At 37.9% G+C, this 24,970-nt stretch overlaps 1 protein-coding gene across 1 annotated transcript in view; it reads left to right on the top strand.

Annotated features, from left to right (window-relative positions):
* Positions 1-3,057: 3,057 nt before the first annotated feature.
* jmy (junction mediating and regulatory protein, p53 cofactor) overlaps positions 3,058-24,970 on the top strand; it is a 28,774-nt gene continuing 6,861 nt past the window's right edge. The window contains exons 1-2 of the mRNA XM_053340647.1: positions 3,058-4,329; positions 15,369-15,542. Of these exons, the coding sequence (XP_053196622.1) occupies positions 3,526-4,329; positions 15,369-15,542 (978 nt within the window). The 5' untranslated portion in view covers positions 3,058-3,525. The remainder of the gene's footprint in view (positions 4,330-15,368; positions 15,543-24,970) is intronic.

The following is a 24,970-nucleotide window of genomic DNA, read 5'->3' as shown; positions in this document are numbered from 1 at the left end:
CTTTTCAGGAGCGAGTAATTAAAAGTTCCTACGGTCGGAGTCAAAGCTTTAAGATTTATATAAATCTTAAAACATGCCTGGAGTGGGTCTTTAAAGATACACTTCAACTGGGAATGTGTCTCCTAAACAAGCCCACATGCCTTTTATTAACCCTTACATACTGTTTGGGTCAAATTTGACCTGTTTTGACGTTTGACAGCTGTAAAAACACAGCAAATGTCTTTTACCCTGAAATTTGATGACTTTTCCTAAAGTCTTCCTAAAGCCCAAAATGCACAAAAATGAAAATATTTTAAAATGTTATACTTCATATCACTACTACAAATTTGACCTGTATCTATTGACATGTATTTTTGTTAAATGACTAGTTAATAGTTTTAATAAGATAGTAGTTATGATGATTTCTTTGTATGATGTAGCAGTGAAGACTGATGGCTCTAATGGTTATACAATAAACTCCACAGCTCCATAAAGTTCTTGTCATTTTCAGTTTCAATAAAATATGTTTAAATAATTATTGCTATGTTATATTTTCAAGTCTTTGGTAAAATAGGACATTATATTGTGTGATAGCAGTGGTGTAAAACCTAAAAAATACACTCTCTCTGCTCTCTGAAACATTAATCAAAGTTTAATCACCCATTTATTGATCAGTCAGATCGGCTATTGATGCTTTCTAAACAGATCTGTGGTTCAAAATTTGGTATAGACACTTTTTATGAGCGGATTCTTATGCTAGAAATATAACCAGTATGTAAGAGTTAACACATTTATTTTAACACTGTTGCACCAGACAGTATAACTTTTGGCTCAGGTCATTTTAAAATGTAAGGCTGTGCAATGATAAACATAATAGTAGCAATATGCGGGAGGTAAAAGAGCAAATAAAAGAGCAAAAAAAGAAGAAAACGTATAAAATGAATACAGTTCAGCCAACTATCTTTTACAATGTATTAATTATGAGTGTTTGCAGGTTGCTGCTGAATGTAAAGAATATTTAATATGTAATAAACTGTTATAAAATTGTGCTTTTGTGTATTTTTCATAGATGTATTATAAGCTCTTGTAATATATCCCAAAACATTTTCCCATAACATGTATCTTTTGTCCCAGTTGCCTTGCCATACAGCATCCGGTCGTCGTCACGTTCTTTACGTGCTTGCGTCATGGATTTTCCCACGTGCAGATGTTTATGCTCCTCGTGCACGTCTGCGGGACAGACAAAGTAAACAAAGGGGAACGCCTGGCAAAGTGACAAAGGTGTTGATTATCGACATTAGGTTACTGAATGAGGAAACATTATTAACGTGTCTTCATTGTTTGGTTTGGTTTAATAAGCCTGCTATTAAAGGGACTAATATGATGCCTTCAGGTCGCCTAGTAAATCCCACATTTAGGCATTATTTACTTTTTTATGGGCATTATTCTCATACAGAAACTAGTATACTATTATGATATAGTAAAGGATGCAAGTAATAATATTTTATAATCTCTTAGAGCTCATGGTAACAGTGTTAAATGTCTTGTTTTGTCTGATCCACATTTCAAATCTAAACATACTCAGTTTACTATTAGATGTGACAAATAAAAGCCTCAAGTATTTTCAGAAAATCCTGACATGATGACACCAAATATTTAGTTCACAGTGGCATAAAATAGTATATTTTTCATGCTATTTTATACTTTCACTACACACACTAGTAACCACCTAGATACTTTTCACATGAAGATTTGACATAATGGATAATATAGCAAGCTTATAAAATAGACACATTGTTAAAGGTGAAACCAGTGGAGTAAGAGTCAGTTTCTGTTAATGTTTTGTTTGTAAACATCCTGCCACATGGGGGAGTAGTGCCGCTGTCAATTTGTAAAGGTCAGTCAGTTGTAAATGTATTTAATTAAGTTGTGTCTATGTTTGAGAGAGAGAGAGAGAGAGAGAGAGAGAGAGAGAGAGAGAGAGAGAGAGAGTGGATGTACTGTGTTTATTTTGGCAAACCCACAGACTTTCAGTAATAACTCGCCATTGTAAATCAGTCAGCAACCTTGGTGGCCTTTTTGATAGCCAAAATGGAAACTACAAGTGGAGTGCAACATTTTTGGCTTTTGATGTCTTACAAAAAGCAGTGTGTCGTCAGGGCCACATGTCTATGAGTTGTTAACAGCTCCACCAAAATATTTACCAAAAATCAAAGATTAGAGAAAAAGTAAAAAAAAAACTGAAAACACATTTGTGTATCAAAACTTTGTTTTTTCTTCTTTCCTCTCCCATTAATCATAATCAGAACCCTTCACATTTATTATTGCGGACCCTTTAGAGGGGCCCCACCCCTAGGTTGGGAAACACTGGACTAAAGTAGCTAACTGTATATAAAGTAGTATAAACTAGCTAACTGTATATAAAGTAGTATAAACTAGCTAACTGTATATAAAGTAGTATAAACTAGCTAACTGTATATAAAGTAGTGTAAACTAGCTCCACCTCCAGCAGCTACAACAGTAACATGTTGCTCTAACACTGATGCTTCACTATTAATAATCTAATGATGTCATATATAATAATGTTACTGTAATACTGCATACTACATCACTCATAATACTGCAGTACTTGTACTGTAATACTGCATACTACATCAAGCTCATAATTGTGTACTTTTACTGTAATGCTTTAACTACATCAAGCTCATAATACCTGCATAGTTTTAACTTTAGTAGGACTTTTTATGCAGGTTTGTTTTATTTGTAATTAAGTGTTTTTGCATTTCTGTATTAGTACATATATATCTGAGTACTTTTTCCACCACCAGCTGCTGTAAAATGAGTGTAAACGTTTGCAGCAATGTAAATGGGTAACAGACCTTTTGGTGCAACACGTGTTCACCAGAGAGAAAGACACATTCACACAAAAGCCCTACTATATGTGAACCATTTTCACCAGACACCCCTTGAACGCAACATTTAAATCCCTCCCCGGATTTGACAACACGCACGCACGCAACTCGACTTGCTTGTAAACAGAAGCTCACACGTGACACCACTGGTGGAGAGCTCGAGAGAGGAGAGCCGAGCGACCGCATTGTCTGCGAGCGGACAAAGAGCGACACGAGCTCTTCTCTCTTTTAAATATCCGAGTCGCGAGGTGCGTTGAAATGGAACGGAACGGAGTGGGCCAGGTGTCATGACAACCGTCGCCATGAAGACGTTAATATCGCAGTTCGCTTCAACTTCGGCTAGTTTGATGGGATAACGGCGCCGCTTAGCTGCGTGTTTTTTTCTTCTTTCGGCCGCTTGTGCACAGCTGGCAGCAGAGGTAAACAAAGCTGGGGGGGGTGAAAAAAAGCCTTTGTTTCACCTTTTTTTTATTACGACTAATCCATTCAGCTACGTTAATTCTCCACTTTTCCTCCTTAACGACGGTCGTTAGGTTGTTAGCTGTTTTGGTAGCTGCTTGGCCTCGACATCACATCATCATATTTTTTCTAACCCTTCATCATCTATTATTCTTTTTTGCACTGGCTGGATGAGATGTCATTCACCATGGAGGATAACTTAGACTTAGAGTCCGGATGGGTGTCTGTTCGACCTAAAATCTTCGACGAAAAAGAGAGGCATAAATTTGTTTTCATCGTGGCCTGGAACGACGTCGAGGGAAAGTTCGCCATAACCTGCCACAACAGGACGGTGCAGAGACGGAGCACTTTTCTGGACCCGCTGCTCGACTGTGCTTGTGCTCATCCCGCCGATAAACAAACAAAACAACCCGACGACGAGGCGAGTAGTGTTAAAGTTAGACCGAAATGTGTCACTAAAGGAAAGCCAGGTGGTGTCAGAGAGAAGAAGTCAACAAAGATATCCGATGGGTTATGGGATGTAGTGACACCCAGGGTGGTTGATATTGACATTCTGGATGTGGTGGATGTGTATGAGGATGCAGAGGCCGGAGAAGGTGAGGGTAGCAGCAGCAGGGAGGACTTCAGCTGGGCCGGTTTGTTTTCCTTCCAGGATCTGAGGGCTGCACACTTGCAACTATGCGCCGTCAACTCCGACCTGGAGCCGTGTTTACCGTCCTTCCCCGAGGAGCAATCCGGTCTGTGGTCGGTGCTGTTCGGTGCCACAGGTGCAGTGTCACAGCGGGAGACGGACGCCTTGTGCTACCAGCTGCAGGTGTACCTCGGCCATGCTCTGGACACCTGCGGCTGGAAGATCCTCTCGCAGGTGCTCTTCTCCGAGAGCGACGACGACACCGAGGAGTACTACGAGAGCCTGAGCGAGCTGAGGCAGAAAGGATACGAGGATGCGCTGGAGAGAGCCAAAAGACGCATGCAAGAGGTGAATAACTTATCTTTAACAACATATAGGACACATGAAGCTTTTGGTACTAAAAAAAGCACATATGCACTCTTTAAAAAGGAGAAAAGGAGATAGGTGACCATAACTGCTAGAGGTAGGAATCACCAGAAGCTCCATGATACGATATTAACACAATACTTATGTCACGATACAATATTTATTGCAATTTTAAATATATTGCGATATGCAGCGATATATTGACATTACCTTGTTTACATTCAAATTATGTCCCCAAAGAAAAAAAACAACTTAAATTTTCATTTGCAATGTCTACAATAAAAGATCAATATTTGGTGTCCATGTATCAATACAATATTGTCATGCAAAATATCACGATACAATACCTTATTGATTTTTTCCCCCACCCCTAATAACTACCCCACCTTCACACTGACTATCATAGGATCCCTTCACATGTGCACTAAAATGTATTTTAAAGTTTATCTGACGCTAATATGAAGTTTCAACTGTCCAAATGAGTCAAATCAAGTAGATATCTTTCAACTTTAGAGCCTTTTTAGTGTCGAAAGTCCCTCTTTTTGTTTGGAAAACACTGTCTGAGGTAACACAAAGAGGGAATTTGATGCTATAAAGCTAAAAAAAATGTGGCAGATATCCACTTAATATGACTAACTTAGATTCCTGAAGACCCATAAAAGCTTCAGATCAACTTTTAAATGCACTAAATACCTGTGTGGAGGCCCTCCCATCACTTACACTTTCACTGAAAGCACATTGGAAAGGGATCTTTTAATAGCTGGTATGAACAGCAACCCTTTCACCTTTCACTGCTCATTTGGGCACGTGACTGTTGTTTTAAGACAGACATGGAAACATTTTGAACCTATCCTTTTAAAATCTTAGCCTTGCAATACAAGGAAAGGCCTTTTTTTCATAAAATGGAACAGGACAACCACAAAATGATGAAATCCCCAAACAGCATGTGGTTTTTTTAGAGCATAATTATGTCCTCATGGTCTGCTCGCTCACTCTGGTCCTCCTCCTCCTCCTCCTCTTCCTTTGTCCCCCACCTGCGACCTACCATCTGTTGCTGCACATTCAACAGTGCCTGAAATATGATCCGGTCTGGCCAGACACCAAACCCCAGTTGGCTGAGCAGTCAAAGAGGGAGTTACATAGAAACACACACAGCCGAACAATTAAGAGGTGGAGTCACAGAAGTGATGTGTCACCACAGCTGTTCAGATTGTTTCAGCTTTTCTTTTTTTTTACTTTCCAAAACAGCTGAAGACTTTTTATAATTAACTCAACGAGAAAAGGAGACAGTAGAAACCACTAGAGCTAGAGCCAGTGCCAAAACGTCTAGATTAAAATGATGAGCCAGATCTTAGTCACCCTGTGAGTTTCAGACGAAACAAAAAACCCCTGAAGGCGAAGTCTTTGACCTCATGTGTTGTTTTTGCTCAGCTGATTGGCACAGGCCGCAACAGGAAGACGCTATTTAAAGTCTGAAGATCTCACTTGTTTACGTGTGACAGAGCTTAGACTTCATGATTTATAGCTGCTGGATTAAAATCACACAGATCATCACATAGTTTTTTTTTGGGGGGGGGTCTAATCTTCTTGCAAGTACTGACTGACTGACTGACTGTACATTTATCAAACTGAGTAGTGAATAATCTGTTTTAAAATCTGTGCAAACAAGGAGGATAATAACAGAGATCAAAGTGAAGTGCCTGTCAGCATGGTGCTTAAAAAAGTAGACCAAATTATAGACCTGTAACATGTCACAAGGTGATTACACAGGTAAGAAATGAGAAAAAATGTAATTCTGATGCATGAAATAATTAACCCCTCTCCCCTAACTCTCTCACAAAAGACAGCAGCTTTACCTCCTTACACCTATGGAAAGTATTCAAAAGAAAGTCAATAATCTGTACTAACAACGGTGATAATAGCAGAGATCACATTTATGTGTCTGGTGCTGCCCAAACTATAGACCTGTAATGTCTAAGATGATTACACAGGTAAGCAATTAAACTCAAATACACAAAACAAGAAGCTCCAAGATGTCATTCTTGGATCTAGAGAATAGATTTTACGATTTGTTGATAAATCATGAAAAAACCCCACTAACCGATAATGATAGCGATCATTATTTGCAGCCGTCCACAGCAGCAGAGACAAAAAGTGTCTTCATATCTTGTGACACGTAGTTGTTTGTGAAATGTGTTTTTCATAGTTTTCCCCCCAACATATTTACATATATCGAGGAACACTAAATTAGAAACACATCGCAGTGTATAATACGATCCAGTTATAAAAACTACATCCCCGAACGTTACCGTGGAGAGTTTGAATAAACAGCCCTCTGAACTGGATGTAATATAATAAGCAGAGTCCTGGTCCCATTAATCAGGAGGCCGTGGTTTAGATTTAAGAGTTTTTTAACCCTTACATACTGTTAATATTCTACACCCTCACAGTATGTTCTGGGTTAGTTTGACCTGGTCTAAGAATCCCCTAATAAAAAGTGTCTATACCAAATTTCGAACCACAGATCTGTTTAGAAAGCATCATTAGCCGACTGACTGATCAATTCTTAATTAATGTTTCAGAGAGGACAGAGACCCTTGATCAGAGAGTGCTCCTCTGTACTTTCACAAAGTCCACTTTAATAGTCCCAGCGTGGAACTCCAACCAGAGCAAACATACTGTAATACCGTCATCTTCAATCCAAGCACCATCTCCATTTCTTCCAATATTGATTAGTCGATTAATGGACAGTAAAATAAGCAACTATTTTGATAATTGAGTTATCATTTAAGTAATATTTTTAATGCAAAAATGCCAAATATTTCCTGCTTTCAGCTTCAGCGTCAGTTTTCATTATAACTACATGATCATTAGACAAAAACAACTTAAAAGAGCTCAGTGACGCCGTTCATGTGTACTTATTTACCTGCAGTATTACAGGTTTGTCATTATCAATAGTGAAAATCATAATACCTCCTCCCTGTGTTACTAGTGATGGTTGGGTTTTTATTTGGGATCCCCGATGGGGTTGATCGGAGCAGCTGGACACTGAAAAATCACTGCTGAGCTCTTATCATCACAAACTCCACTGCCCCAAATCTCAAGGCTGTTTGTGATGACGATGACTCAGCAGAAAATATCCCAAAAGCATCGACTCGTTGGTAAAAGCAGCAGAAATGCAGGACATCCGTCTGTCAAACATTGACCGGAGACTGCAGTTTTTTTTTCTTATCTTCAGCCTTTTTGTTAAACTTGAGCCAACAGCTTGTCTGCAGTAAACCTGACACGTTGTAGGGAAATAAATATGCTTCACTGAGCTCTTTAACGTTGTTCTCTGGTAATGATCGTTGACTCATTAACTGAGCTGAACATAAACCTGACATACACAGTTTTTTAGTTCACATTAAGGCTGCAGCTACCAATAGTTTTGATTACCTATTAATCAGATGATTATTTCCTCAGTTAATCCATCACAAACTTATCATAAGTTCATCACAAGTTATCAAATCTTAAACTGATGTACTTAGATGTCCAAATCAGCTGTTTAAAGACATATAAAAGCAGCATTTGTTGCTTAAGAAAATGACTTAACGGCATGATGGCAGCCTAGAAAGTGGCCTAGTGGTAAAATATCCTGCTAATTAAAGAATAAACCCCACTCAGTATGAAAAACAATCAGATAGCAGGATAGTCAATGGAAACGAGAACCAAAAAAGCACGAAAAATACGGCAGAATTAAACGAGAGTGACAAAGAATCACGTGACGCACATTCCCCATTCTGACTGGAAAGATGGCAGGAAGCAGAAACGTAAAAGAGTAAAGGTAAACATGGAGAGAAATTTCCAAAATATTCAAGATTTGTGGAAAGATAACAACTGTCAGTTAGAGGATCGAAAGGACGAGCTCAACCAGACAAACCAGAGAATCGAGGAAGCAGAGGGCCGCATTGGCACGGTGGAAACCCAACTGTAAACAATCCAGCTAGTGTTGGAAAAACATACTAAAAGTTCAAAGCCAGCATGAGGAGAAGCTAGTAGGCCAGGAAGGAAGAGCAAGGAGAGAGAGTATCAGAATCTACAGCGTGCCAGAAAACAAAGAAGGAGAAACTTCTCAGAGACAAACTAGATACCTCACCCAACCTCTGACCTTTGACCTCTGACCTCCATGTTGAGGCAGGTAGACCCAGGTTCAGCGTGGTCAAATATCACTGGTACAAAGAAAAGGACAACAGCTAATCAATTGATCAACCAATCGTTAAAAAGCTCTGGAGCAAGGGTGTCAAACATGCGGCCCGTGGGCTAGAACGGGGCCACCAAGGAGTTCAATCCGGCCCACTGGATAACTTTGCAAAGTATGAAAATTGCAGAAAAGTAATCCAATATTTCTGCCATATTTAAACCATTCATATATTAAACAAACAAAAGATGCCACTTTATAGTAAAGTTGTAATATATTATGTTATATATTATTTGTAGGTTATTATGCAATAGTTTTACTGGTTGAGAGAGTACTTAAATTTGGAAGCTATCCACTTGATTTGACCAGTTGGGGGTGGCTGAAGTCTCATATTAGCTTCAGATAAACTTTAAAAATACATTTTTAACACAAAATGAGGACTGTGGATTTAGTCTCCCATCACTTACATTGAAAGCACATTATTAAAGGATCTTATAATGGTCAGTATGAAGAGGAAGAAACCTTCAATACTTATTGGGGCTCCTGATGTTTGTTTTTAAGTTAATTCAATTAAAGCAGGGTTGATATTACACATCAAGCATGCTTTAAGTTTGCTAGTGCACATTAAGCCTTCAACTTATCTATTAATCAACTGGTTATTTCCTCAAGTAATGTAATCACAAGTTCATCTTAAGTTCTCAGATCTCAAGTCACCAAAAAACACAGAACACCAGAGTTTGTTGATAAAGAAAGGAGTTAAAAGATGAAGCAATTTTCAGAATAGTTGTCGGTCATTTTTCATTTATTATTTCAGCTTTTGTCAACATACACACACACACACACACACATATATATATATATATATATATATATATATATATATATATATATATACATATGTGTGTGTATATGTACATATAAAAATAGCAGTGTTAAGTCTTAACATCTCTGTGTTAAGTCCTCTCCGTACAGCTCACTCTCTTGTCACATAGTGAAAAAGCAGAGATGGACGGATTTGTTTCAGGATTAAAAAATAACAGAGGAAGACATCTGTGGCAGTTAATGAGGTTTAAAGCATCATCTGTGTGTAATATCAGTCCTTTTTAGTAACAAGTATCACATTATAAATACACATCTATTCTTACTAAACACCAGGACGTTAGAGCAGCTTTTCACTTTTAATATATGTGTATTATTGTTTCCTTGGTACAAAGATGCTCTTTCTCTGATTGGGAAATATTCAGGGTGGAGGTCAGTGGTTTTAATCACAAGTCTGAGGCTGCAATGATGAGAAAATTAAACCAACAACTATGTTAATAAGTGACTTTATAAAAGCCAAACATTTGCCGGTTCCAGTTTCTCAGATTCAGAGATTTTTTGCATCATATATGATGAAATATTTTTGGTTTTTAACTGTTTGTCATATTTTAAAAAAGCAATTTAAGGATGTCTCTTTGTGCTCTGGGAAGCTGCAAGGGAGGTTTTTCTTTTACTACTTTTTGTTGTTTCTTAGACTAAACAGTTAATCAAGAAAATAAACAGCAGAGTAATGAGTGAAAATAATCTTTAGTTGCAGCTTTAAACTCACCAGCAGTGTATGATGGGATAGTTTTTCAGTAAAAGTGCAACACTGAGAGAAAAAGTCACTTCCTGGATGTCCTGCTCTGTTTGTGGCCGTGTTCAAACACAGCATAGGTTTGTGCTGTGTGTTCTGTGACACAGTTTGTGTTTGTCATGGATGTGAGTTAGCCTTACAATAAAAAGAAATAACAAAAACAACAATAATATAACAATAACTTGTATTTGTATATCACTTTTCATAGAGGAAATGCAGCTTAAAGTGCTTTAGAACAAAATAAATTATACATCCTTCACATTAAAAGGCGTAAACGGGGCATAAAACAATGTTAAAAAAAGGGGGGGAAAACATTCATGTAAGATAAGATAGAAAATAATAATAATGAATAAATAATCATTTTAAAATAGTTAAGTAAGTGTGACTTATAAACACACAATCATTGGCTCTACTATGAGTATTTACACAACACATGCACATATCGCCAACTAATCATCAGTTTGTTGTATCTTTGAGCTGAAAGCAGTAATATTGTGTCTGCTGGCTACAGGTAACACTGCTCCTCTTGTGCATCCTTACGTCACACGACCGATCAGAGAAATATTCCTTTAACACGTCTGTGATAGATTTTTTTAAAAATGACCCTAAATGGATACTTACAGCCAGTTTAAGTCCTGTTGGTTCACAGGTGATTGGCAGCTCTACAGAAAAACATTGTCATGTTTGAGCTATTTATGGGAACGATTACTGCTATTCCCGTTTAGCCTCATTTAGCATGTTTTACGGCTCCTGAGCAGCGTTCATTGTTAAATTAGCTTTTAAACAGAGAACGTCCGCTCTGATCATGCTCAAGGCGTGTTCGTACTGTGAGATACTTCAGCGGGGGAATTAAACTACTCCAGCTACACACAGAGCTGCAGATTTAGCACCGACAAACTGGAAGAGTCGGTCCTGATTGTAGGGCTGGAGCAGCTTTACTATACAGCTCATATCATCAGGAATGTCCTGTAATTATGCGCCTTATTGGATGGCTTTTTTGTAGACTTGGCAGCTAAATTTAGCACATGGACATCTTTATGTTAGGCTAGAAAAGTGAGAAATGTGAATGTTAGTCATCCTTGTAATTATGACATTTTTTATTATGTTTTTTTTGTAATGAGCAGAAAACTTTAAAGAATTCAAACACCACATTTGCAGCTTTTGCTTGAAGTGTAGCACTAATAAAAGTGATTGTAAACCTGATACAAGAAAACAAATTATACATGTGTGAAACTATGTAGAGGTGGTTTAAAGAGGCATAGTGATGGCTTAAAGAGCTTCAACAGGCTGGAACAGTGTTTATTTAGTTAGTCAGAATGATGTTCTATTTTATGATGTGTTTTTCATTAATTGATAACTAATTTACTCTGAAACATTTATTTTTATGATAGATAACAGTAAGATGATAACATGATATGATAATGTGATCATAATACAACTTAGTCAGTAACAGAGCTGCAATGATTAATCAAGTGAACGTCAATTAACCATATATCAGCTTTCTCTAATTTTCAACAACTTTAGTAAAAACTTTGAGGTAGTAATTTATATTTAACGCCACACTTAGACACTTCTATAGGTCTGTCACAGTAATTTTCAACATCATCATGTCTATATATCGATTTATCGTGTGATACATGGACATGACCACCATCATGTTTTTTGACCTCAGTATTGCCACACTTCATATTAGCAGCTAAGAGGCTATTCATGTCCTCCATTCCTCACTGTGCTCGTCCTGATTTGAGACTGCAGAAGAATTAAAGGTAAATTACTCTGCCCCCAACCTTGATGAAAGTCTGTGTTTTTACAGAAGCATAGCGCCCACTCTCCAATCCCACCTCCCTTTACATTATTATGCTGTTATATTATCATTATCAGTGGTATACAATGATCTTCAAATGACAATAAGATCGTTAACACAGTTATTTCTGAGACAATATCTCATCAACAAAAGTGTCGATATATTGTCAGTAGTAGTATCGTGACAGGCCTAGTGAGAATGTCATCTTATATTATAGTTAATGGAATAATTTGGGGTTTTGGACTTTATGTCAGACAAAACAGGACATTTGAAGATGTCACCTTTTCAGTTTTTTGATGTTTTATAAACTAATCAATTAACTTACTAATTGATAATGAAAGCAATTGTTAGCTGCAGCTCTAGTCGATAAATGATCATTTTTAAACCATTGCCTTACACTGAGCCTGTAAAGACTCAGCAACACAGCAAGCTGGATAAGATAAGGTAAGACAGACTTTATTGTCCCAGTGGTAAATTTGCCTTGGACTTCACAGAAAAACACGTTAAGAACTACAATAAAAAACGTGCCTTCAGCATTCAATTGGACATACTGATAGTATAACATTATCATTGTAAAGATAATGAGTACAACAAATGGCTGCAACCCAGAAAATACTCCTCACAGTTTTACTAAAGCTCAAAATTGAGTTCTTGAAATGTCTTATCTTCTGCATTGCTAAAACCCCCCGAAAGACCCTCAATTTACTATCATCAAGACTCAAAATAGAAAAAAGCTGAGTGTGAGAAATTTGGTACTGAGGAATGTTTGGCGTTTTTTTTTTCTTGCTCGCGATTTATCGACTAATCATTCGTGGCTCTTAATTAAGACTTAATCCTGCGGCTGCCTTTTTGAAGTGCAGGCTCAGCAGCTCCTCTCTCTCTCTCTCACACACACACACACACACACACACACACACACACACACACACACGCACACACACACACACACAGGCCAAGCAGTCACGGGACGGGCTGTCTGGCCTCTTGAACGTCACAGGCTCATCACCCATAAATGAATTTGACTACGGAAATATAAACTACAGCAAATAAATTATACAAAAATAAAAAAGAAGAGTTCTGCGTTCAAAATGAAGTAGAAAAAGGTCAAATTTGGTGATTTTTTTCTTCATATATATAAATTAATTTGACATGTCTTGGATTTATAAGTCTAAATAGCTAATGTCCAGCTCGTGCCCAGGCAGGAGTCGGATCATTTAGCCCAGGAGGGGTGGGTGGGGGGGGGGGGGGGTTTCTGGGCAGGGAGTCGGTGTGTACGGTTGGCCAGTGGTTACCACGGAGACACCGACCCAAGGTAAACAGTGGGTGCAGTGTTCGAACTGAATCGTGCAGTGTCTTATCCCCCTTCGCCCCAAAAAAAAAAAAAAAAAAAAAAGTGGAGAGGTCTTTGGAAAACCAGCCCGGAGTTAATATAAGAGTCTCTATTCATATCTATAGCTCAAGAGAGAGAGAAGAGAGAAGAGCACTTTATTCACCACTTTGGACCAAGACCGGGGCGGTGGCACATTTCAATATTACGAGGCAGAAGTAGAAGTAGAAGTATTGTCCCGTTATGAATCGGGAGCTGCTGGGAGATGAATTGTGTTTGTGTGTACAATAGCTGTTTTCATTGCGTTTATCTCAGGAACAATGCACCGTCTGTGGATGGACGGGCTTACGGTATGAATCAGCAACAATCGGGGCCAATTTATTCTTATTGTACTACAGTCAAACAATGTGTTTTATGGCGTCTTTGTTGACCCCATCACATCCGCGTACCGTCACTCATACGTAGAGTCCAGAGTCTTTTCTCACACTCTTCCTCTTTTATTAGACTTTTCTTTTTTCCTTTAGAGTTGAAAGAGCTTTTCTTTTGGACTCCTTGTAATCATAAATTCGTCAGCACTAGTCTAGTACTGACTAGTACTTTGTTATATACTGGACAATATTTATGTAATAAAAGTGTCATTGTCATTGAATTTACTACCCAGGTGGATGAATTCATTCATTACTCTTTACTCTTCCTCTTTAATTAGACTTTTTTTTTTTTAGCATTGAAAGGGCTTTTGTCTTGGACTTCTTGTAGTCATAAATTAGTCAGTACATGAAATGGGTTGTGCACTAGACAATGTTTTGTGGTAATACATATTAGTATCTGTGTGACACTCTTTATTTTTATAATCTTAAAAACCAAAGCTAATTAAATGGATCCTACTAACAAGTATCTCCTGTAAAGTCAGATATTTTAATTCTCCTGAGCCACAGAGCTCCATTGATGGAATGGACTGGACTGTACTATATAGCGCCTTGCTAGTCTTTACAACCACTCAAAGTGCTTTACATTACAACTCATTCACCCATTCACACACATTCATAAACTGAGGGCAGGGGCTACTGCGCCAACCTGCACATCAGGAAGAAGTTAACCATTCATTCTCATTCGCAATTTGGGGTTAAGTATCTTGCTCAAGACACATCAACATGTGGACTGGAGAAGCTGGGAATTGAACCACCAATCTTCCAAATCGAGGACGACCGCTCTGCCTCCTGAGCCACAGCCGCTCCTCAGTGTTGTAGTTTATGCCCTGCTGCTGTTAAAACTCACTCGTGCACCGATTCCCATCAAATACACCATTTTACTCCAAGGCTGAAACTAACAATTGTTTTCATTATTGATTAATCTGAAGATTACTGTATTAATTAATTGTTTGGTCAATAAAACATCAGAAAGCATTGAAACATTTCTATCACGATACCCTGGAGCATAAAGATGCATCTTTGAAAGTCTATAAAATGTCAGATAATGATGGGAAATGGATTAAAACGTCTTGTTTTGTCTGACCTACAGTACAAACCCCAAAATATTAAATTTACAATTATATAAAAACATTAAAAAAGCTCAAATCCTTGCTTTTGAAAAGCTGAATCCAGCAAACGTTTGACATTTTTGCATGAAAGGAACCATGACTGTAAAAAATTTTAATAAGCTATGATTTCCCTCTCATAATTAGAAACGCATGAAATATTTTCATTATTAAAAAATCCTCAACGTTTAATACATGTTTTGACATTCAGAGTTCCGCCAATACATACGTGCGCAATGAACTCTGGGTCAAACTAGAAACACTAGAAACATATTTTGCCTCTATTAAAAAATAATACATGTGTTTATTGGTCGTTTCAAAGATTTACATCTCCAGTAGGAACCAGCGTTTTGGGCCGAGAGCCACAGACATGCTGGGGGAGTCGGAGAGTACTGAAAGACAGACTAACACCTTGTTGGTTTTAGTCTTTTAATAGGATTTGTTACAATAAGAAAAATCCAGAATAACACCAGACTTGTTTTTCAGTGTTGACGTGGAGTATATTTCACCTCTGGGATTTAACTCCATCTTTTTCTCTTTCTCTCTGTGTCTGTTTTGTCTCAGGTTTTGGACAAACACAAAGCGATGGACAGCATGGTGGAGCTGCTGCAGGTTTATCCCGAGGAGGACGACGCGTACGCTGAGCTGCTAGAGGCGATAACTCAACTCTACCACTACCTGCTGCAGCCTTTCAGGGACATGAGGGAACTGGCAATGCTACGCAGACAGCAGATTAAGGTAACACACACACCCACAGACACAGACATACACACACACACAGATACAAATACCATCTGTTTTAAGGCTTGATTTAAGCAGGGTTTAGACCTCACTGTAGCCAGCTAACTGCTCTGTCCTGAAACACACTTTGACCGCCTCTGTAGTTACCTCATCAGTTACAGCACTGTTTTTGTGGTTTTGGCGGTTTTGAAAGCCAGTGTGAGTGTTCGGATACAAGCCATGAATCACTGCATGGTAATGCCGTCCACTGAGCCTTCCCCTCCACCCCTCCGCCCTCCTCCTCCTCCTCCTCCTCCTCCTAAGCCCACTGTAATGACATTAGCATTAGCTGCCGAGGCTACGTGTGGAGATGATGATGGTGGTAGTGTAGTAGCCGGTCTATGCTGCCCTGTAGCTTTGCATCTAGGGGCTGTAGAGGACAGAGGATCAGCCAGAGAGGCTTTTTTTTTCTCCCCCACGGTCCAGAGCGGCTTAACAACCAGTATAAGTATTATTACAGCAGCCACTAAACCACTCAGTAATTCTGCAGCCTCAGCACACTCTTCTGTTTTCCACACTTTTCCTTCTTCCACTCCATCTTTGTTGTTTTCCTTCATTAGAGGCTTGAAAAGGGAAGTAAATCCTTGGACTAATCTGTGCTGTCTCTCTTCATGGTTCAGTGCTGACAGTGAGCCAGTAGGTCAGAGCTCTTCATGCTTCCCTTTTTAAAGAGTTGATTCAATTATGAAATTAGAAATATGAAATAGCAGATTCCAACATCAAAATGAGAGTGGAAATGAATAAAGTTTATAAATATGACCACTTAACCCAGACTTGATGAAGGATATCAAGCTTCTGTCCTCGTTGAAGTTCAGATTTAATGTTTGTTTTTCTTTTGCCTTAGGTGTTTACAAAGTTTGCTCAGATTACATCACATGGAAATTGCTGACAAGTGATGCAATTTGCAGCCAGAGAAAAAGAGTTGCTTCCAATAGGAAAGAAGCAGTAATTTGGAAATTCATAAACATCATTATATTTATATATTTTTTTAGAATATTTAAGAAGGATTGCACGACTACAATTTCTGCATCTTTAAAAAACTTCACTTTATCTATATATATATATTTTTTGCACAAATAAGACACCAAACAATCCATAATGCATTAACTGGGTGAAATAAGGGGATTGTGTTGGTGGGATTTAAAAAAAAATATATAGACACTTATGTTATTACTTATCTTTTGCACAAATATTTAGAAAAAAATTAAGAATTAAAAGTTTAGTTTAGCTTATTCAGAAAATGTTAAAAAAGGAAACTAAACTATATATAGGCAGTGAAACAAAACGAAATAGAAATGACAGCAAACTGTAGACAAACAACAAAGTAATTACCATTCAATGATCCACAAACAGGTGTGAAGGGTGTGAAGGGTTAGTGAGGAACTTCACAAGAGAATAAAGATGACTGGAATAAGGAAACGCTGTGAACTAAAATAAACTAAACTAATAAGAGAGTGCATACAGGTGTGTCCATTCCACATAACTTCACCAGTTGCCAGCTCTCGCCTCAGGTCTGACTCTTGAGGTGGAGTCGTCTAATCCAGCTGGTCAGAAAGAGAGAGAGAAAGAAGGAAAAAAAAAAACACACAACAGAAAAGAAAGAAAGTGTGCCAGAGGCTGAGAGAGGAGAGGCAAAAATAACCTTATCCAGCAGTAAGAAATAGCAACGAGCACAAGTCGACCAAAACCTGCATCTTGTTATCCTGAGTGTTCGGAGGAGTCTTATCACGCCTGAGTCTGGCTCAACTGTGCAGCCTCTTAAACAGTGTGTGTGTGTGTGTGTAATATATATGTAATATGTTGGTACTATTTAACTCTTCACATGATCTACCTTTCTTTTCTTTCTGTCTCATGAGACTCTCTCAGTCATTGTTGTGTTGTGAGTACTTTCCCTTCCTCCCTTCCTCCCTTCCTCCCTTCCTCCCTTCCTCCCTTCCTCCGAACTACATTTCTCTCATGCAGCATGCTCATCTGGCACCGTCACTAACCCGACACAACACAATAAGACAGTGACTGTGGGTGTGTTTATGGGAGTGTGTTGTTATAGTTGGTATTTGGGTCCTTGGGCGGAGGCTGATTTAAGTCAAGAAATTCCTCTGAATCACCAAAAAATTTATGTAGCGCCTGTCTGGAGATATTTATTCATCTCTCTGTCAACAAATCCCATAAAAACAGGAGTGAATTCATCCTCCTTACACATTATTATAAGCCTGATACATTTTATACTTCCTCTGTTTAACAGCTTCATTGTTGTCCTAAAACTAATTAAAATGCATCATTGAGCCACACCATTGTACTCTATGACATGCTCATTCATTAAAATGAATGCACACACTGTAGTTTATTTTTATTCGGCCTCACATACAAAAGTCCTGCTGTCGGAAATACTCACTTAGAGCTCCAAATATGGAATAATCCGCATCCCCCACAAATGCTCTTTACTCCTGTTAGAGTAATATTTGCTGAAAATGACAGAGCCCAGCTGTTTTAGGACATTATTTAGCCAGTTTCTTTTTACTTAAAGTGTCTATTCATGACCTGTTTTTAGATATTTACCATAAAAAATGAACAGGATCAGGATTGAGAGCAACAGACGGGCTGGAGAAGTTCGAAAAGCCCCAAGAGATGGATTTAAATATTGTTATTTTTTTAATCTTTTCATGGGTTTAATGGACAATAAGGAAAATGAAGGATTGTATTTAAATTTTTGGGGCTTTGTTTGCCTTTTATTAGACAGTTGGTGGCAGAAATGCTTACAGGACATAAGGGGAGAGAGAAAGGGGTATGACATGATGCAACAAAGGTCCCTTGCTGGACTCAAACCAGGGACGTTGTGGATATGTGCTATGTCTCCAAGAATAGAGAAAGTTTAACAATTCTGCTGATTATTGTTAAAAAAGACATGAAAGAAGAAACACAAATTTATACTTGATAATTTGAGATCTTTAAATGTTTGATGTTACCTTCCTTTAATGTGACAATGTGGTTTAACCTGACGTCAATTGCGGTGTGAAAAGGATGACTCATTAAAAGAAGAAACGCTCTGATGGTTCAAGTGAGGTCAGGTGTACTACCCCTCCTCCCTCCAAACCAATCTGCTGCTTCTTGACATCATTCGTGGAGCTTCCTGAGAATCTGAACTCTGCGTGATGCCAGAGTTTTTCCAGCTCTGCCACCTGCTCCCCTCGGGGCGATCCAACGGCCAAAAACAAAGCTGTATGCAAATGAATCCTTGATGCCGACACAGACGGTTGGTTTCTCCCAAACTGATGAGTCAGGGATCATGGAGATTCTCTCTGTGTGTTGTGAGGAAAAGGGAAAGAGAGTCACTCAGGGAATTAGGACACAGGGATAGTGACATTTACATACAATATTTGCATCCTATCCTACAATGATGTTTGACGTTGTAAAGGTGAGGTGAAGAAGAAGACGAGAGTAGCCAGGTATCAGTGTCTTGCTAGAATTACAGCTAGTTCTGACTTCATCTGCAAGTGTGAACATGACACGTGTGAGATGTTGAAGATCCACCAAAGAGCCCAAAGCTACAGGAGAAACGTTATTTACAAAGCACTTTTCAAAGTCCAAGTTACAAAGTGCTTCACATGGCAGCAAAATATGCAGATAATAAAATTAGGTTTTAAAAGAGAATAAATGGAAAACAATTTGATTAAAAAAACAATTTGTAGGAAAAAAGCAAGAACAGACAAACCACATTTAAAGGAGATAAAAGCGAGTCATGGTGAATTAAAACTCAAATAAAATCAGGAAAGCCTCTCCGATCAAAGCATGTTTTAAAAAGTGACTTTAATGAGATTGCTGATTCAGCTGACCTGATTTCACTCAGTTATAAACTAAAGATCTGACGTGTTCAGTCCTGTTACCGATACCAAGCTGAAATAGACTGGAATCATTCTTGTTTTTATGTGTGAGGCAAAAAAACAGACTGGACTTAAGCATTGCTCTCCTAACTTTGTAACAAATAAATTCACAGATGTATTTATAAAATAAAACCATCCAATACCAGATCCAACTATTTGAGTCAGTATTGGATCAATATCTGACATCAGTATCAGCATAGGCGCCAAAACCATTAGGCAAAATACGCAAATACCCCTTTACTTTGAGAATGGGGGGAGGGGATGACACCAAATTTCACATACACATATTTAACAGTTAGGCTAAACTACCATGAATAAAACTATTTCACTTAAGGTTGAAAACTAACTTCTACCACCATTCAATACTGCTTTGAAAAGTCTTCAGATGTTTTAAATACACATTTAAAAATAGCAGGGCTTAAATGTTTATTCTTAAATGTGAATTCATGAGGTTTTAATTTCAATATTAATATTTTATCTGATTTATTTATGAATTTCTGCTCCAGCACTAATTTTCAGTAGCCCATACAGCCCCGGTCAAATTCTATCTTTTAAAATTTACACAAAATTAAGCAGCCATGAGTATCAGTGCATCTCTATAGAAACATATGTGATGGTTTATGTGGTTCAGACTTTATATAATTCATCTTCTTGAATTGGAGACAGAAGCTTTACTGAATCAGTGAATGAAGCAGCAGCAGATGGACAGATGAATGAACGCTCACCTGAATGAATCAACAAACAACAATGGGGTGTCGAGTGTTTAGTGAATGTTGCATTGTGGGATTGGACCTATTGCATGTCTGTGGCGGCGCACTGCGTGGTGTCCTGTTGCCCGGAAGGTCAGAGGTCGGCCATGAATTAGAAATGCCGCTTTACTGCAACCTGTCTGAGATTGTACCGGTTACTGTTTCACATCGACTGCGTTATTACACGGCAGCGGTTGTCATGGCGATCCTTTCAACACCTTCCGCGCTTAATGCCAGCTGTTAAGCAAATTTTACACAAATTTTGAAATATGATATAATATGCAAATGAGGCAGGATTCCGTGACGTAGATGCACTGACGTAAATAGTATTTTATTAATAGGACATAACTTACAGGAAGTAGTTATTTATTTTCTCTTTCAAGTATATATACAAAAACAAAAGGCCGCAGCACAACAACATTAATACCAACATTAGAAATTCAGCTGCATGGAAAAATAAAAAATGTATTTTAAGTAGTATAATAAGTCCCTGCTTTAATTCTTAGACAGAGATAATGACACAAAGTGCTTTTACATTAATAATGCTTTTTACCTTTTTAAGACTTAATGTTTAGTGCTGTTTTTTATCATCTGTGATGTATAAAACATCAGATTTCCACAGTTAGAGAAATCAACTGTATTGTATTAGTTCAGTTATTAAACCCGAGCACAGCACGGAGCATCTCTCCTGATTTGCTGAAGCTGAAGAGAATCTGGTTCAAAAGAAGTTCAGCCGACTTCACTAACACGCAACACTGAGGCTGAGAGCATCGGGGTCACTCTGCCCTGCATCGTGCTGTCCTCTGTTTCCATCACAGTTTGTGTTTTAGGTCATTTAGAGATAAAATGCTGTAAAAGTTTAAAGTCTTCAGCGGCTGATGGTGACTCAGCTTTAAAAAATAAAGTATTGACTCAGCTGACGAAATGCAAGTTGACTCAGGAGATGTAAAAATGTACTACATGTAATAAGTAATCAAGTCATTTATTAAGTAAATACTTCAATCTATCAACCGAGACATCTGTGGAAAGACAAGCCTGAATTCAGTGAGTATATTAAAGTATAATGTACATTTAAAACAGGTAAACTCATTCAGGACATGTGATCATCAGGAATAGAAGGAGGATGAAGTCTGATTTCATTTAGTGAAAAATGTTGATAAGAACTAATACCCAGTGTTTTTTAATCTTAAATGATTCTGGCTGCTGTTTTTCTACATTTCTACAGTTGGTCTGTCGATAGAGTGCTGAGCAGTGTTTTATACTGAAGATGCAACTCTTTAAATATGTGTCACAAATCTACAGTTTATTTCCTAAAAGTCTTTTTGTAATTTCCTAAAACAGCTGGTAACTGTAGTGTGTAGCAGTCGTTGATTAAAAAAGAAGTAAAGAGTTGGATTAATGCACATCTGCTGCTCCAGAGTTTATTTCTGTCAGCAGGAGGAAGAGATATCAGACTCAAGTACTGATTAGTAGGGAGTCATTGTTGGTTTTTGTCTTTTTATCAGACCAAATAGAGAGAGGGGGAATATGTGCCAACGAAAGCTGGAAATTAGTTAATCAATTGATTAGTCGATTGGCAGAAAATTAATCTGCAACAGACAACTGAAAACTGAATAATCATTTTAGTCATTTATTAAGCAGACGTGTCAAACATTTGCTTTTTTTTCGATTTTCTCCGATGTAATAATTTACTGCTTTTCTGTGTCAAACATGATTGACTGAACTTTTTACCATTTTCTGTCTTTTTTATAAATCATATTTGGCAGATTAGTCAATAAAATAATAATCAGTAGTTGCAGCCTTAAGCCTAACCTTTAAATCATGCGGGTTGTTGTGAAACTCAGCAGTTAAATCGGTCCATCCCTCCACAGCAGCCTGATAAAGAGCGTGTCACTCACAGAAAGGCCTTTTACATGCTATTTTAACCAAATGAGATAAGGGGCCACCGTGACACCGTCCATGCTGTAATCCCGCTACTTTAACTGCGGGAACCGGCGTCACTTCTATTTTCAGGAAGTCTCTCACGTCTGCTTTTTGTCACCTGACAGCTGTTCAGCCAGAGGTGTAAAATACACACAGTCACACAGTCAGATACATCCTTCCCCCTGACGCCTTGAGAAGAGGAGTATATAAAAAAAAACACAAGCTGGTGGCTGAGTTGAAAAAGGTGTAAAACTGCTACTTTAGATTTTTTTTAGGTTTCTAAAGACACTCAGACCTTAATAAAATACACTCATCTTCATTTATGTTCCAAGTGTTTTTATTAGAGCACGTTGAATACAGTTATACAGTTACAGTATACACACATGTGTGCACATAGAGTACAGGTCATAGTGCACTTGTTTTTTTATAACATAATAGATGAAAAGAACCGAAATGGTTAAGAATTAAAAAAAAAAAAAAATAATAATAATAATAGTAATAATAATAATAATAATAATAAATAAATGCACAAGTAAATTAATAAGTAAATAACTAAATAAAATAAAAATAAATAAATAAAATAAAATAAAATAATAAATAAAATAATAAATAAATAAATAAAATAAAATAAAATAATAAATAAAATAATAAATAAATAAATAAATAAAATAAAATCAAAATAAATATCAAATCAAAATAAATCAAATAACAAGGAATAAAGATACACAAATAGCCCCCCCCTCAACCTACCCCGTCTTACTCTTCCGTCTGTATACTTTATCTTCAGTGATACTCTGAGTTCACTCTGTCTCTTACTGTACGATAAAGAATGAACTGTGCTCACACGTCTGCAGCAGTGTGTTATTTACGATGCCCGGATTAGATCAGGAGCTGAGTGACACAAGCAGGCGGGAAATCTCTTCTACCAAAGTGACAGATTAGAGACAATAGAGATGATATCGCCCTGTGATATCCCGTCATATCATCCTATCTCTTATTGCGTAGGCTGGAGCTGGAAATGTCATATTTTCATGTATATTAATCATAGAAATTAATCGTTTTTACTTTTACTTTTACTCTTCTCACAGTTCATAAAACTGCTCTGGTTTTCTTCTCTTTCTGTGTTTTGGTGGCTTCATGTCGAAAAATAACTGAATAAGCCAATGACTCCCAAATTACTATTACTATTATAATTACTATTAATGCCAACATGCTCGTGCCCATCATACATTTGATGATTAAATATTTTTCCATTAATTCACCCCCACTTTAATATAATATAGGAACTTTTTTATATCAATTGTGACACCTTTGTTTTTTTATTGATAATGCACATTTCAAGCATTAGGACATTATAGCATTTGCTACTTTACTTGCCCGCCGAAGGATTCTGTTGCACTGGAAATCCCCCAAACCACCTAGCACCTCCTTATGGATGAGTGACCTTACGCTTCACTTAAGTCTTGAAAAGATCAAATATACACTTAGAGGTTCGAAAAACCTCTTCTACTCCACCTGGAACCCAGTAATGTCTTTCATAAACAAACTTAAAACCCTCCCTGATAACTCCTGAATCCCCTGGTACTACATCCTGAAGGGTGATGCATGATGTTGCACAGCAGGCACGGCCTCCTCATGTATACTCAAACAATATATGGACTTATCGTATGATGCATGGACATAACCAAAGTTAGCAGCTAAGAGGCTATTCATGTCACATTGGCTAAGCGAGTAGTTGCCTCCGTTCCTGACTGTGCACATCTTGAGTGGAGACTGCAGAAGAATTATTCGATTTCAGTCTGATTGGATGCAGGAGCCGCCCCCGCCGGCAATCGATATAAGACAATATCACAGCTGATTTAACACAATCACTTCCATCCATATCAAATCACAAAAAGCAACAAAAATATAATTTGACGTTTTTTTTATTTATTTCTGAGCTCAAACAGACATGAAAACCAATCTAGTCTGTTCTTAGACCTGTTCACTATGAAGTGTTTTAAATGCATTTCTACTTCTTTCACACAATAAGGCATGAATGGAAGTGTAAGATAACACAATGTGGGACTAATAACCGATGATGTTATCTTATCTTCATTTAATAAATAATGGATTCTAATATCTGCTGTGTTATGTTTGAACAAGTTTCAGCTTCAGTGGGAAAAAGCTTTGAATGAAAGCAGCCAAACAATGAGGGGACGACTTGATACAGAGGTGTTTTACTGTAGTTTGATTTGTTGCAGAGGTCAGCAGGGATAAAGTTAAACAACAACAACATGCAAACAGGTTGTAAAGCAGGTTTTGAATGTTGTAGTGTAGTGTGACAGCGGGCAGCGGGCAGAGCGACATGTCATCAGGTCTGATTGATCTGCTCTCGCTGCCATTTGGAGCTCTATGGGTGTTAAATCCTGGACTCAGCTCTTTTCTTCAGGGGTGTTCACATGTTCTCAGCTCTGTGAGTCACTCCACGCTGACTCCTTTCTGCAGGAGGATGTTAAACAATGAGAACAAAGAGACGACTAAAAGGAACTTGTAATATTTTCTTTTTCTCCTTTTTAAATGTTTTTTTTTCTCTCATTCCTGAAGTGACTTTTTTTTTCTTTTCTCTCTCTTTTCCTGGTCTCTGACGTAATCTCTCCTCCCCCGACTCGCTCCACGTTTCACCCCCTTAAAAAAAAAAAAAAAACACCACTCCCTGTTCTTGTGCCTCACGTGCAGACATACACACACACACACACACACACACACACACACACACACACACATACACATACACATACAAAGCATGGTTAACATAAATCAAGGCCTTTTGAGGTTTGTTAGTGCGGCCAAGTTT

The sequence above is a fragment of the Scomber japonicus genome, chromosome 19, assembly GCF_027409825.1.
Source record: "Scomber japonicus isolate fScoJap1 chromosome 19, fScoJap1.pri, whole genome shotgun sequence".
NCBI classification, from domain to species: domain Eukaryota; kingdom Metazoa; phylum Chordata; class Actinopteri; order Scombriformes; family Scombridae; genus Scomber; species Scomber japonicus.
This window is presented reverse-complemented; position numbering and strand designations above follow the sequence as displayed.